Raw genomic sequence first — 13870 nt, forward strand, 5'->3', positions numbered from 1 at the left:
CCAAATGTGCTGAGAGAGGCTCAAGAGTGGAGGGAGGGTCTGTTGTAGTGATTTATGGTCAAAAGATGGGGTTGTTGTGAAGCTCATAACGTCACACCTGCTCTTTTTCTTCCTTGAATTGAAGGCTTACATGACCATTAATGGTGAGTTGAGTGCCATGACGCTTGTGCCCTTGACACCTGTTAAAACTATGTTCTGTACTTTACGTATGGTGAGATATATCGCATTGAATACAGCTGTTGGGGTTCTTTAACCTTTGCGATTGCCCTGTTTTTACTGTGCTTTTTCCCAAAAAAGAAAAAAAAAAACCAAAAAAAACCCCACAAGGTTAATAGCAGGAGGTTGTTTTATCCTAGAGATAATAGGCTTATTTTGATTTCCAGGCTTAAATTGATTTGTCTGCCTTTGTGTTGTTTGTAGAAAAAGAATTACATCAGGAATTTGAAGGGTCTTGTTCTACAGATGGGAGATTATTACATGGATCGTGCGCTGCACTGCTGTTGGTTGCTCCATAGTGATCATCATTTAATTTTGGGATGATGACAGGAAATAAGATTTCCTTTCTCAGCATGGTTATGATGTTTTTTCTCATTTCTACAAGTTTTATTGAGTTGCATTGGTGCCTTCTGCTTTTTAAACCAGTCAGAACAAGAGTGGATGGACTTGCAGGTCTCCAAGCAGCTGCTCCGCACTTGTTTTGAAAGGTTTCTTGACAACAAAGCCGACCTGGCTCGATCTCCTGTGACTAGATTGAAAGATGCCTCTCTGAGCTGAAGGAGCTTGTGCTTTCTAATGACCACACACACACACACACACACACACACATACACACACACACAAGCAATCATGACTGAGTCTGTGTATATCTGTTACCAAAAATGTTTTCTATAGGGAGAGTGAAATTGTTGAAAGGACTACAGTTACTTCTTAGAACAGTGGTGTTTGTGTGTGTGCGCGACACTCCGTGGAGTGTTTATTATTACTGAGTGCCTTTAGCGTACTTGCGGTGCCCACATTACACAGTTAATGACAGATAAATAAACATAACGTTTGTGGTGGATGGTAAAAATAGGTAGGTATTTTCGTGCTGAAAAAAAAAAAACAGAATTCCTCCTCCCACTCACCTACATTCATGAAAATAAACCTGACAGCACTTGCGTTAAAGCACTATGTGTTAGAGCCAGCCGGTTGTCTTGATCTTACCTGTCTGGCTCTTGCATAAGGCCCCATTGATGAAAACATGTTCGACTAGTGATGTCAAACTATCGTACGCACGCTGGCTCGGGCATGCACGCCCTTCGTCCTCGAGTGTCACATTGATGTCATTAGTGTTTTGTCTGGCGGGCATTCTTCTTTGTCACATACCTTTTGTTATTGTGCCGCAGCACATTTGAAACGATGGGAAAAGCTTTCAGGGAGGAAACCTGGATTCCACCAGACATCTCAAGAGTTGCATTTCAAAACTATTTGCCCTAATGAGGCAGATTATAGATTATAAATGATCTGGTCTCAAAGACAAACAAAGCCCAAAGTAATGGGTAGTACTTGAATGAATAATAAATTCATTAAATACTGCCGCTGCCAGAATAACTCTCATTTATAAATCAAATTGCAGCTGTTTAATTTGCTGTGATCCAAAAAAACAAAACAAAACACTGTATGTAAGAGCTAGTTCAATGTAATGGCACAGTGTTGATTGATTAGTTGTTTATTTAGTTATTATCATACCAGTTTGTCATGTCATTTTTTTATGTCCTAAAACTGTCAGTAAATAAAGAAATTTATGATCACAGGAGTTCTCAGCCTGAGGGGAAATTATCATGTCTGAAAAACAAATATATCCAACTTAAAATTACACAAACAGTAAGAAGAAGCAAATTATGCACATTAGAGTATCTCCAAGCACTATGTATCTGAAGATTAATTAACTCATTTTAGATAAGGTTATTTGATCAAACAAAAATAACCATCAATGGCATGTTTAGCTGAGATTTTAGACATCGGTTTCAGGTCTTGAAAAAGCATCTGCAAGACTCAATTTGATTTACTTTAAGTGACTGTAATGCACCTTTAAATCGATGCAGGAAAACTTTAGAACTTGTAGTGACCTCTTATACATGCAAGGCCATAGCAGCTCTTCACATACATTTAAAAAAATGCCTCAAGCCCTTATTAGATAATCTGAAGGATTTCTAATCAAGAAACGGTTTCGCATTTTTCCTATTTGTTACAGCTCTTACGCGGTTACAGTTTAGCATTTTAAACTCTTACCACTGGCTCCTCTAATCAGTCCACACCTTTCAGGGACAGGAGTGCCCCTGAGCATGTTAGGAGCTTTTATCTTTTGGTCGTGATGTAACCCAACAGGCCAAACCACATTGTCCATGTTGATGATGCAGTGACAGGGGCAGGTCTCAGATCAACAACAAATTACAGTTAAAGCATTATATGGCCTGCCAACAAGTCCCCTATACTCCACATGGTTTCTAAACTTCAGCACAAAAGACATCTTTGTGAATCTGTGTGTGCACTCGCATACAGTATATACGTGCATTATGGGTATTATCAGGATATTTTTGCTGTATTCATGCCAGAGGCTATGAGCACAAACAGCAGATCAGTGACAGTTAGGGTGCCCTGTGTTAAGTGCGTAGGTGTGTTTTTTCTTTTTGTGCGTGCTGTTGTTTGTTTTTTTGTATACGTGTTTGGGAGTGTGTGTACGTGCTCGGGCAGACTGCAGTATTGATAGCGACCCAGCAGTGCGGGCGTGATTCACAAGCCATGAGGCACAGATCTCCTTACCACCCCTCCCATCCCATCTCATCTCTTGCCCCAAACCACCACCACCACCTCAGAAGTGCTGCCCTTGCACTGCATCAGCCCTACCCACTCTTTCCCACCTCTCTAAAGTCTCACCCATGATTGGTTAAGAGGAGAGGGGGGAAGGGGGAAGGGGAGATCATATTCCACTGCCAGGGTTGGCAGCACTGAAGCACAGGCACAATCACAATCATAAGCCAGGCTTCAGATACGAGGCCAGCAGCTCCCTCCTCCTCGTCCATCTCCCTCTCCTCCTCCACTATTTGTCACCATGCCCTCCCTTTACTCCACCTGCTGATATTCCACAAAATCAGCCATAGGGTTTTGTTGATATTGTAAAGATGCATGCTGGGTGATCTGAAGCTTGAGTGTGCTGGGAGCTGTGTCCAACAGTTGCCCGGGAACATGAGGCAACAGGCTGTAAATATCACACAGCTGGTGCTGGCAGAACACCCTCAAGGTTGGGCTCGCCGGGTCACATTTTCAGTGGCCCAGTTACACGCCAACCTTTTCCCAATCCCCAACCCTTCACTCTCAGCCCCATTGATGGTTCTATCTGTTTCCCAGCGAGGAGCAAATCTATTAGACTTTTCCTCCTCCTCTTACAAAACCCAATTCATTATTGTAATGCATCTTGAAGCTGGTGTGCAATGCATGAACCTTGGCATTAATGCCTTCAAGATGTCAGTGTCTCAGTGCCTATATGTGTTTGCAATTAAGACCGGGGGGGGCTGGAAAAGACCAGGGGAAAAAAGTGGTTAGAATCCCAAGTGGACGCTTTTCATTTGTGCAAGAAAAATGAAATGTCTTCAAATTAATTTTCAGCTTACGAATTAATCAACCGATTAACACTGGTTTGAGCTCGGCCTGCCATTTAACCTTCAACCTTTAAATGCCCCTAACACTGGAGAGTTTATTTCTGGTCCTTGTGTTTTTAATGAGGCAGAAGAGCATGTTCATATTGATCACTCTTCTGGTCTGCTACATCTTTTCTGTTTTTGGTCAAATTAAACTACAGGTGCAAGACCACCTCAGACACCTGCTGATTTGATTTCATTTGATTCCCAGTTGAACAGAGCATCTGATTGGATCATTTGTCAAATTGTATTTTGTCCAACTTGTCAGACCTATTTTGATGGAACCTTGAGTGATAAATGAATATTGGTAAATTATTGATCCATGTCTACCTCAAAGTGAGCCACAGATCAGTCATTATCCAAGCCTGGTGCAGAGGTCATGACTTCAACAGCTATATCCAGGCGAACTGCACACATCTTGAAACATGAAGCCCTGAACTCCTGTGCAGATATTTAGGCTATGTCTGTGATATTTTGCCAGCAGGGCCTGCTAAATGATATTTTTATATATTTCATTAGCAGTCAATATAATTTGCTTATATTTATATCATGACAAATGGTCACTGTTACTGATAGCGCACTTTAGCTTCCTTTAGAGGATCATGTATCTTTTTGCCAGTGACTGCAAAAACCAACAAGTTTGCTGGTTTGATTCTTTTCACGTAAGCTGTACCACAGAAAGCAATTTGTGATACCTAGCTTTCTACTGATTTTTTTTCTTTTTAAGTTTAGTTGTATGAGGTACTCTCTTATAGTCAGCATATTATGCATAGTAAATGGTGGCTGGCACATCACCAGCCACCATTTGCCACCATTTCTGACAGGAGGGAAAACTTATTTTAGGACCAAAAAACAAAACACATTTGACATCAATTGACCAGACAGTCCTGTCTGACACAAACTGACTATCAATCCCAGCATCAGTAAGAGTTATCGAAGTGTAATTTAAATTGAATCTTTCACACTATTTAAAATTTGTGTTTGTTTGACTGTGGCTTTAAAACACCCGATAGTTTTCCACTTTGTGTTGTTAGCCAGAAGTCACATGAACCTCCCCAAAGTGCCAGCTACATCAACATTGGTAAACAGCAGCCGGTGATTCATGGGGCATTTTTTGGATTATGTATTCTTCACTTAAATGCCACTGGCTGGTGATTGTGTACCTTGGTTCAGGGTCACTGTCTGTTGTCTGAAAAAGACATTTTTTAGCAACTTTAATGGATGCTTTTTCTCGACAATAAGAGAGTTTATTGCCTCAGTAATTTTCTTTGAACAACTGTGTGAACATTGTGCCAGTGTTGTTGGGTTTTTTTTATTTTATTTTACTTGGTCCTTAAGTTCAGAACGGCCTGTTTTTACAGCTTATTTTATTTCCTGTGTTGAATTTGTTCTTGGTTTGCATTTTTGTGCTGGTTTAACTCCTGGATTTGTGTCAATTATTTCATAACCATTAAACGTTATACGTCTGCTGGGTATTTAAATTGACCCTCATTACAATTGGTATAAGCACATACATATAGGTTTCAGACAATTCCCATGACATTGGCAGCTTTCTGTCCATAAAGCATTAGAAACTGATTTTAGTCTAGGTTGGTGTAATCATAGCTTGGGCTCGAATGGACAGCGCATAGTGGGCGTCTGCAGTGGAGCTGGTTGCGATCAGCTTTAGCAGATGTTGGTGCTGAGTGGGAAAAGTAATGGATTTCTCTGTAGTCCTTTGGCAAGGCTCCAGCAGCCGAGAACCATCTTCACCACCACCACCACCACTACTCCTCCCCCTGACGGCCAGCCCTCTACCGCTGACTGTTATCTCTTTGCTCCAGGCTGCTCCACTGCCACTTTACACACCAGGATGGTAAAGAATGGACATACAGGAAAACACACATAAACACACACAAGCACACAGACAGATAATACTCAGGCCTGACCAACATAGACGCGCTAGTGTTGTACTGGAGATTCATCATATGGGCATACCGATAACCCTCCCCCAAAAATGTTTTAAGCTTAATGACTAATGTATTTTCTGTTCATTATGAGCGAGTAAACATTCATCAGCTTAAAAATCATTGGGGAAAAAAATGCTCATAACTTTAGAACTTTTCTTAGGATCATCATGTTTCTTTTTAACCAGGCTTATTCTGTCTCAAAGTCATTTTTGCAAATTAACTCAGTACAATGATATAAGAGTCAAGTTGGGGCAATGTCTAAATTAGCCTTTTCTTACATGCCACGCAGTCTATGTCAGATGCATTCACACTAGTGAAAATAGCATATAACATACATTTGTAGTTATTAGCTGACATTGCAGGTTGCAGTGCGACACTAAAAAACCCGTGCCGTGAACCCATAACAATAGGGAAAAACTGCTGAAATAAAGCACTCGTATTGTATTTTAATTAAAACTGTCCTGTTTCAGGTTTTGTTCTGCTTGAATTATCACTCATTTCTGACCCAAATATCTCACAGTAGCTGTCAGGCTTTAGTGTGCACACACAGAGATGCATCATCATCTGATTACATCATATCGTCCATCGTAAAAGCCAACAGAATGCTATACTGACAGAGATCATGTTTAACCCAAACACCCTCTTTTCCTGCTACATTTTGTGGCATGCAAGTGTGTCTCTTTCCCTCCAGGTTCTGGCATATTAAGCCCGTAGCAGAAACATTGGTCGTATTGAATCGGAAATATCGAGGGCAGTGTTAGCCTCGGGGGCAGCCAGGCAGGTTGTCAGAAGGAAGGTCAGTAGTTCACAAACCTTGACTGGCTGGGAAAATCTGGATGGCATGCCCTTTAGCAAGTCATTTAACCCCTGATTGCCCAAAGGAAGATTTTTTTTTTATTGTCTGACTGTAAAAGACAGTTGCAACAGGAAGCTTCCAGCTACGGCTCTGCATAAAAGTGAAGCAAGTTATTGCAGAATAGAGCATTCTTGTCAACTTTTTCCTCATGAATAAATGTTAAAATCATAATATAGCCCCTGTACCTCGTGGGTTTCCACCCACATCATTGGAATAGAAGATTTGATGCTTTGAAATGTTTAACAGCCATAGCAGTAGATGTCAGGGATGGTGATGCACTGCAATATTTTCTAACCATTCTTTTTATGGACTAATCTTTGTTACAGACTGTCCTAAGGCTGTGACCTGATGTGCCCTCTCTAGAGCTTAGCTGGCACATTTCTACAGTAACAGTATTTTTCATTTTTATGCTCTTTATGATGCTCTCTTAAGGCTCTTTAATTTGATGACCAGATTCTCAGTTGGCTTACTTTTCTGCATTGTGCCTTTTTTGTCTGTCTGAAACAGCACATTATATTGGATTACATTTTTTTTTAAATTGTCAGATATTTTGAGGCTGGTGGGGTTTTTTGGTACATACTATAGAATGTAGTGTGCATCTTCAAAGGACACTGAAGACAACCCCAAACTGATGTAATTAAGAAGAACAGAAAAGAACTGACATCTTGTACAAATACTTTTTTTCATTTCTAGATTTCTTGTGTGGTAGGGCGTCTCTGCTTTGGTACAAAGTGTATGAAAACGTCTCGCATTAGAAGCCACAGAGCTTTATCAACTTCAAATTGCCCAATTTATCTAAAGAGATGATGAATTTTTCATCAAACCTGAACAGCTGATATTTGTGCTTAAAAACTATAGAAATGTAGCACAGCTGTACTTTCAATGATTGCAGTTTCCTTAAAAGTTCTATATTCCTTTTATTCAGTTTTCCTAACTCCAACCATAATAAATTGTTAAAGACTAGCCTTTCAATGGCCTCTTGGGGAATAAAGCATATAAACGCATTAGGCGTTCCCCAGGGTGCTAATCTGGGTCCACGGTAGATTCCTAATTATCAGTGTTTATCTTTTCATTGTCCAGAGCCTCTCTATCACTCGTGTCTGCTCAGTGAAGTAACAGACACACTCCAGGCTCTCCGCTTCCCATGTGAGAGCAGAGATTCTGCCTGACATCAGACATGGGAAGCGAGCTGCAGCAGCATGAAGGGTAAAAGGTCGAGACTTGACCACCCCAGGCAGATAAAGCAGCCTTTTCATGTGTGATCAGCCCACAGCCTAAAGACAAATCCCTCAGTTTGCTGCCTTTGAACTTCACTGCAACTGCAGTGAGTCCCCTACTCGCTCTGTGGCTGACAAAGAGAGAATGAACGCACACCCTATTATTTTATTAAAATATTTCGCCACCACTTCTTTACTTTCCTTCATTTGAAGCTGAATGAAAGGAATGAATGTGCAACATAAAGAAATGCCTGCTCTTTCCAGGAGTACACTAATTAGGTGATCCAGGTAGAATTCATTATCCTTTGCTAGTTTTCCTATTAAATTGGTGATACTGAAAATGGAGACGATGAGGATGAACGAAAGCGGATGAGATGGATTTTTATAAAATAATTTTGTTTAAGGGGCTGGAACAAAATATGTGAAAGATCTTGCCAGTATAATACATTCAGTTCCTGCAGCTCACTGTAGATGCCTAGTGTAAAAAATCAGGCTCAGGCAGCCTCCAGTTCTCCATCAAGCCTTTTTACAAAGCAATTATGACATTCATAACACTCTTTCTTCAGCCCCCTTCCACTCTTTCCCATCAGTGCATAATTCATAGGCAACTCATCTCCAAAGCTAAGCCAATTGCATCCTCTCTAAAGGAGCATGCAGTGCAGCTCCCACAGCAGCACAAAAGGAATGTCAGTCTCATGACAGACTATTTCACGTTCTTTGTTTCATAAGAATGGATGTAAATAGAGGGCGTTCTTCTGCTGCTGCTCTCCCAGGTAGAGGGAATGCAAACAATGCTGCGGACCTGGTGTGTGTACTTGCTGCTTTCCAGATGATTTAGCTCTGTAATTCTGCCACTTGGCTGCCACTGTGTGTGTGTGTGCGCACGTGCAGGCTGTGCTGTGTGTCCACACAATCTGTATGTATATATATAGAGCGCTATTTTTAAAGATGAACCGTAAATAGTAGTAACAGGGCCTAAAACGGTCTTTGCCTCTGTTGCCATTCCTGGGCTGCTGCCGTCTCATTCATTCATGAGTTTGCATGAATTTGCAGAAACACTCTGGGCTTTCTCGCTCTGACTTGCCCTTTTAAAATATGGACTTCGTGATGTACCCATCCTCTGTTTTTGATCAGGCACCGTAGCGTATCCCAGACCACCCTTATTTCATGGTTAGTTAGACGTATGAATGAATTAGACACACGTTTTTACACTCGTCATCTTTCGCTGTTCTGCATGGAATTAGGTCAGCATTCAGTTTAGGTAATAAGGCGTAATGATATTAATGGTCAGAAAATGACATTCGCCATCCTGTCTTTTAAATATGAAGTGTCACTGGAGATCTGCCCACTCATTTTGTTTGCAGATGTGTCGGGTATCTTTCGTGAGAAAATCTGTTTGAAAAGACTGAAAATTGCATTTTAACCACATTGATTATTTATATGGATATTTCATGGATTTAAAGGGAGAATAATTCCCTTCAGCATAGTGCAGATCGTCATATTGTCTTGTCACTACTGAGCTTCCTGTAGAGAAATGATCAATGCATAAGACGGTGTTTTGAAAATGGGAAATGAGCAGAATCCACAGACTCTGTGGATTCTCTCTAATGTGCCTCTGATCGGGGATTCACATTCGGCGTGTCAGGCGGCCTGGGCCGGGCAGCCGGTTGCCGTGGGCGACCAGCAGATCAGTGATGTGGCGGTGATGCCTCTAATGAAGCTGACACAGCACAGCCTCCCGACTCGCGGGCCCCTGAGGGCCTTTTGCTCTGCATGTAGAGCCACAAACACTCCCACCCCCCTCACCTACTCTTCATTTCAGCCAAATGTGCTTCTGATTTGATGGTGCCTCAAATGGATTGCTGCATCATTTATTCTCTTGTATATGTTGGGTTTGTAGTAGCTAAATTAGGTCACAATATACAAACAAAGCCTCGCTCTCCTTGCCCTTTTCAGAATCTCTGTCTCTCTCAGCCTGATAAATGTCTCTTGTGTTGTTTTCCAGGAGCTGCCCAGCTGAGGTGAAGGGGAGGGCAGAAGATCCTAGTTCAGCTTGAGTGTGGATGACCTGCCCCCAGAAACAGGACCATGATCTGAAAAGCGTGCTGTACACAGAGCCCCGTTCTTCCTTTCTTCCTTCTCCCTCTTTTTTTGTTTTTGTTTTTTTCTATCTTGCTGGTGAAAGCCTCCCTGCCTGGGTGCTTCAAACAGGGTCAGTGTGCACAGCGAGGGCAAACTGAAAGTGAATAGAGATTCAAAGAGGAGCAAAAGTAACAGCAGCCATCCGTGACCTCACATCTTGTCACTTTCCCCTGATCCTCCCACTGCAACACCAGAACCATGGGGAGGAAAAAGATCCAGATTCAGAGGATCACTGACGAACGCAACAAACAGGTTAGAACAAATGACCTGAACTGTCATGATATGGAAAGTAACTCCTGTTAAACTTTCCTGTTTCAGAAACCATTAGAGAAATTAAAGAACTAAAGTTTTCAACAAAGTTAATATAAGTAGCTGGATAATTATAAATAGCTGGATTTGTGGATCAGTCCTGTGGCACTTGAAAATGAATCCTGTATTGACCCTGTTTCGTGTGCATGCATAAGGAAATCCCAAATGCTCTTGTAGTGAAGTATATGATAAATGTCATGCAGTGTTAAGTAATCAAGATTTAATATTGAATTTTATTTAATTTTTTCAGGAGCTTAATTTCATAAAAACTGGCATAATTATTGTAAGGAACTTGTAATATAAAATGAACACATTAAATAGGTTGTTTGCAAATGTGGTCCATTGCTATAGACATTATGTTGTTCATATGAGAAATGAATTGCACAGCTTATACATTATGATGTACATTTATAATAAAGCTGGACCTTGCTGTTGTTAAAAAGGGGTAAGTATGTCTGCACAGACAGCACAAGATGACTTTGGTATGTCACCGAGTGGGTATTTCTTCTGCTGATAGCACCACTGTACCACAAGGCAGTTGTATCTGACCCATCTGGAGTGATTGTGGGACAGTTTGTGTCATTACTTTATCTTCTTTGGTCTCAGTTTCCACTTGCTTGAGAAACTTGCAGCAGAAAACACAGGCAGCACACAGTCCAGACATTGTCGTTAACTTTGTTAATGCACTCATTAGCTATGCTGTAGCTAAATGGTTACACTGAAGGCTAAAGACAAAATTAACAACCACACACATATTTGTTTAATTTCTGAGCTAAACTTCACGATCCAGTTGGGAGTGTTAAATGACCCATGTATAGCCAGTAGATGCAGGCTTTCACTGAGCTGATTTCTCTGTATAGCTCTCATCTGTCCTGCTCAGATCTAAGAAAGAAATGATCATTTTCACTTTTCCAGCACTGAATTCCATTGTGGTGACAGAATACTTTAGCTCAGGCAATAAGAAATTCCCACAGGGATCCTTTCCGTTTTTCATATGTCCCATGTAGCATGAACAACATAGTTGCAGCTCTCTCAAGAGTGCCACAACAGAACAGTATAATAGCATTGTGTTTTATGAGGCTCATATGTGTCGGGGGGTTTCTCTGACACCTCCCCTTCCTACAGTGGAAAAAGGCAAGAAAAAAAAAAAGTATGATATTTCCCCAAAAAACAGACTCAGTCCCTCTGGTTACATCAGTGGCATTGTCAGAGAGGATGAAAGGGTAAATGATCCATCTAAAATGAGTCAACTGGTAAATGGGCTTCGCTCCATTGAGCAGATTGAGTAATGGATTTGACGTGCCCACCTTCAAAAACAGAGAGAGAAGAAAAACAAGATGGAGACAGGCATAGGGAGAGAAACAAGGTGCCTGACTGAATAAGACCCGAGCAGTGTAAAAGCGAGGTGGCCGTAGGGTTTGGAAAATCATCCTCAGTTTTCTTCTCATCAATCTTAGCAGGTTGCATTTCGATAAAGAAGAGGAAGCAGTGCCTGCAGGGGGTCGGTGAAGTATGATGACTTGTTATTCATCAGTACACAATTGGACATAAAGGAGGAATGGGTTGTAGGTGTTTCTGCTCGAGCAGCCAGTGTTTGTGTCAGGTGTTGAACACTTTATCAATAAGGTGATGAACTCTGTGGTAATACATGATCATAATGTCACAATCCCAAATTAATCATTGACTGCGATCAAGCGATTTCCCCGCAGAAAATGGTTTCTTAATCACTTTGTCAAACCAGTCAGCGTGATGACATTCTGATGCTCGTATCGAACCGAAGCTGTAGTCAGCATTTACATTTCACCTTCTTTCCCCCCCCACCATTTTTTCTTGTTTATCTGATGTTCTCAGTGAGAGCAATTGACACAGTAAAGCAGGATTCAGTTGTTCTCTCAGTGACATTTAGTGTTTGAGGTGGAACAGACTATGAAATAAGTGGTTTTTAGATGCTTTCTCTGTGTTGCTTCAGCTAATGAACAGTGCAGCTTCTGAAAGGAAATCAAATGAATTTTGGAGTACATGCAGCCCGTCACCCTCCTACATGTTGATTCAGAGATGCTGCCATAAGCTCTGCAAAATAAACAGCGTTCAGAGTGTGGGCCCCGGCTGGAAACATGACAACATCTCAAATACCACATTTCTTACAAAGACAAAGACGCATGAAAAAGAACAGGACTGGCATGTTGGAATGCTTTGATTTATTTGTTTATTTCTTTTTATGGAAGAGTGTTTGTCACATCAAAGATAACACAGAAAGAGTTGACTTTTCATTAACACTGTGACCCATTTTAGCAAGAAGATGTAAGAAGAAGAAAGATTCGCTGCCAGAAATCAAAGAATCCTGAATCGCTAATCAGATTTATGTTAAGCAACAGCTGTAGTGCAATGCAAGAATTACATTCATCATCTGGTTGTTTTGGAAATTAAATTTCAAGGAACAAGAAAACTCACTTAAAACTATTACTCCAGGGATGCTAGTATAAACTATCCACTTAAGATTTATGTTTTTGTTTTGCTAACACTGACCCCAAAGTTAGAGATGATATTTTGATTCTGGTTTCGCATCAGATTTTGGGGTAGTTGCTGTCCAGTATACTGCTCCTCCATCTGTTTTTTCTTTGTAAAGTCTAATGAGTATTGTAGTCGTGCATTTAGTGTCACTATTATCAGTCCATCATACCAAACTGATTGGAGAAAACGTGATTTCACAGACGTCTCTGTGATGTGTAGTTTTAACTATTAAGAAACCCTTGTGCCTCAACTCCCATTGCTAAGCATTTTCTGATAATTCAGATTAGAAACTGTTAAATAAAACGTGCATGTGCAGTAACCCAATGGGAGTTTATCAATTTATGGTTAATTCAGATGATCAGCTATTAGATGCATCAAAGCACTTCTTTACATTTATGCAAATATTTATGGATTTTAACATTTAAACCAGCTCCTGATACAGATTTAGCATATTGTAATGAGTATTTCTGTATTGTCGCTGAGTCTAAAAGTAAACTAATTTAAGCTTGCCGTGCCATTAATTTTTTTTTTTTTTTTTTTGGTTTTTAACATAGCTGTTGAATTCATTGTAGGCCTGTAGATCAATTAATCGGGGCAATTTCATGCAAAGTGTTCCAGTGGGAATTCACATACCCATCTGTAGAAAAAAATAAATAGATATGAGTCAGGTGTAAACTAATCCTCAGCGGCACCCCCAGCCAACTTTACAGCTTTGATGCATACATTCATAATTCAGCTAAAATCTGAACATGAACTTATCAAAGCTAAAGATTGTTCTACAAATTTGAGCATTTGCTTTTTGCTTCCATCTAGCAAAACATAGAATTCTAAGCCATGTTTCTGAATGTGCATGATCTTTTGCACATGAAAAAATCTCATGTGCAGCACTTTTTTATGAGCCTTGAAGCAGCTTTCAATAAATATGTTTTAAAATATCTGTGAATGGAAAAAGGTAATTGTGCAGAATTTTTTCTTTCACTGCTAAATAAGTTGAATTTCAGCATTTCAGCTGATCTAGATTTTTTCCAAGTGTAGCCCATCGTTGAAGAATAATCAGTCTCCTAACTGAAGTAGTTGTAGTTATAGCAAATTTACTGAGAGTCCACAGGATTAACTTTTTAGAACAGATAACTTTTAGTAGTTGTTGGAATATAGTCATGCATAAAGAAGTATTTAAAAGTCTAACGATTTATGAAGCATTAAGCATCA

General features: G+C 40.4%; 1 protein-coding gene across 8 annotated transcripts in view; it reads left to right on the forward strand.

The window, feature by feature from the left end:
* mef2d (myocyte enhancer factor 2d) overlaps positions 1-13870 on the forward strand; it is a 103408-nt gene that overhangs the window by 26473 nt on the left and 63065 nt on the right. For all 8 annotated transcript variants that reach the window (XM_063488453.1, XM_063488454.1, XM_063488455.1 and 5 more), the window contains exon 2: positions 9705-10093. In XM_063488453.1, the coding sequence (XP_063344523.1) occupies positions 10040-10093 (54 nt within the window). In that variant the 5' untranslated portion in view covers positions 9705-10039. The remainder of the gene's footprint in view (positions 1-9704; positions 10094-13870) is intronic.

The sequence above is a fragment of the Pelmatolapia mariae genome, linkage group LG10_11, assembly GCF_036321145.2.
Source record: "Pelmatolapia mariae isolate MD_Pm_ZW linkage group LG10_11, Pm_UMD_F_2, whole genome shotgun sequence".
NCBI classification, from domain to species: Eukaryota; Metazoa; Chordata; class Actinopteri; order Cichliformes; family Cichlidae; genus Pelmatolapia; species Pelmatolapia mariae.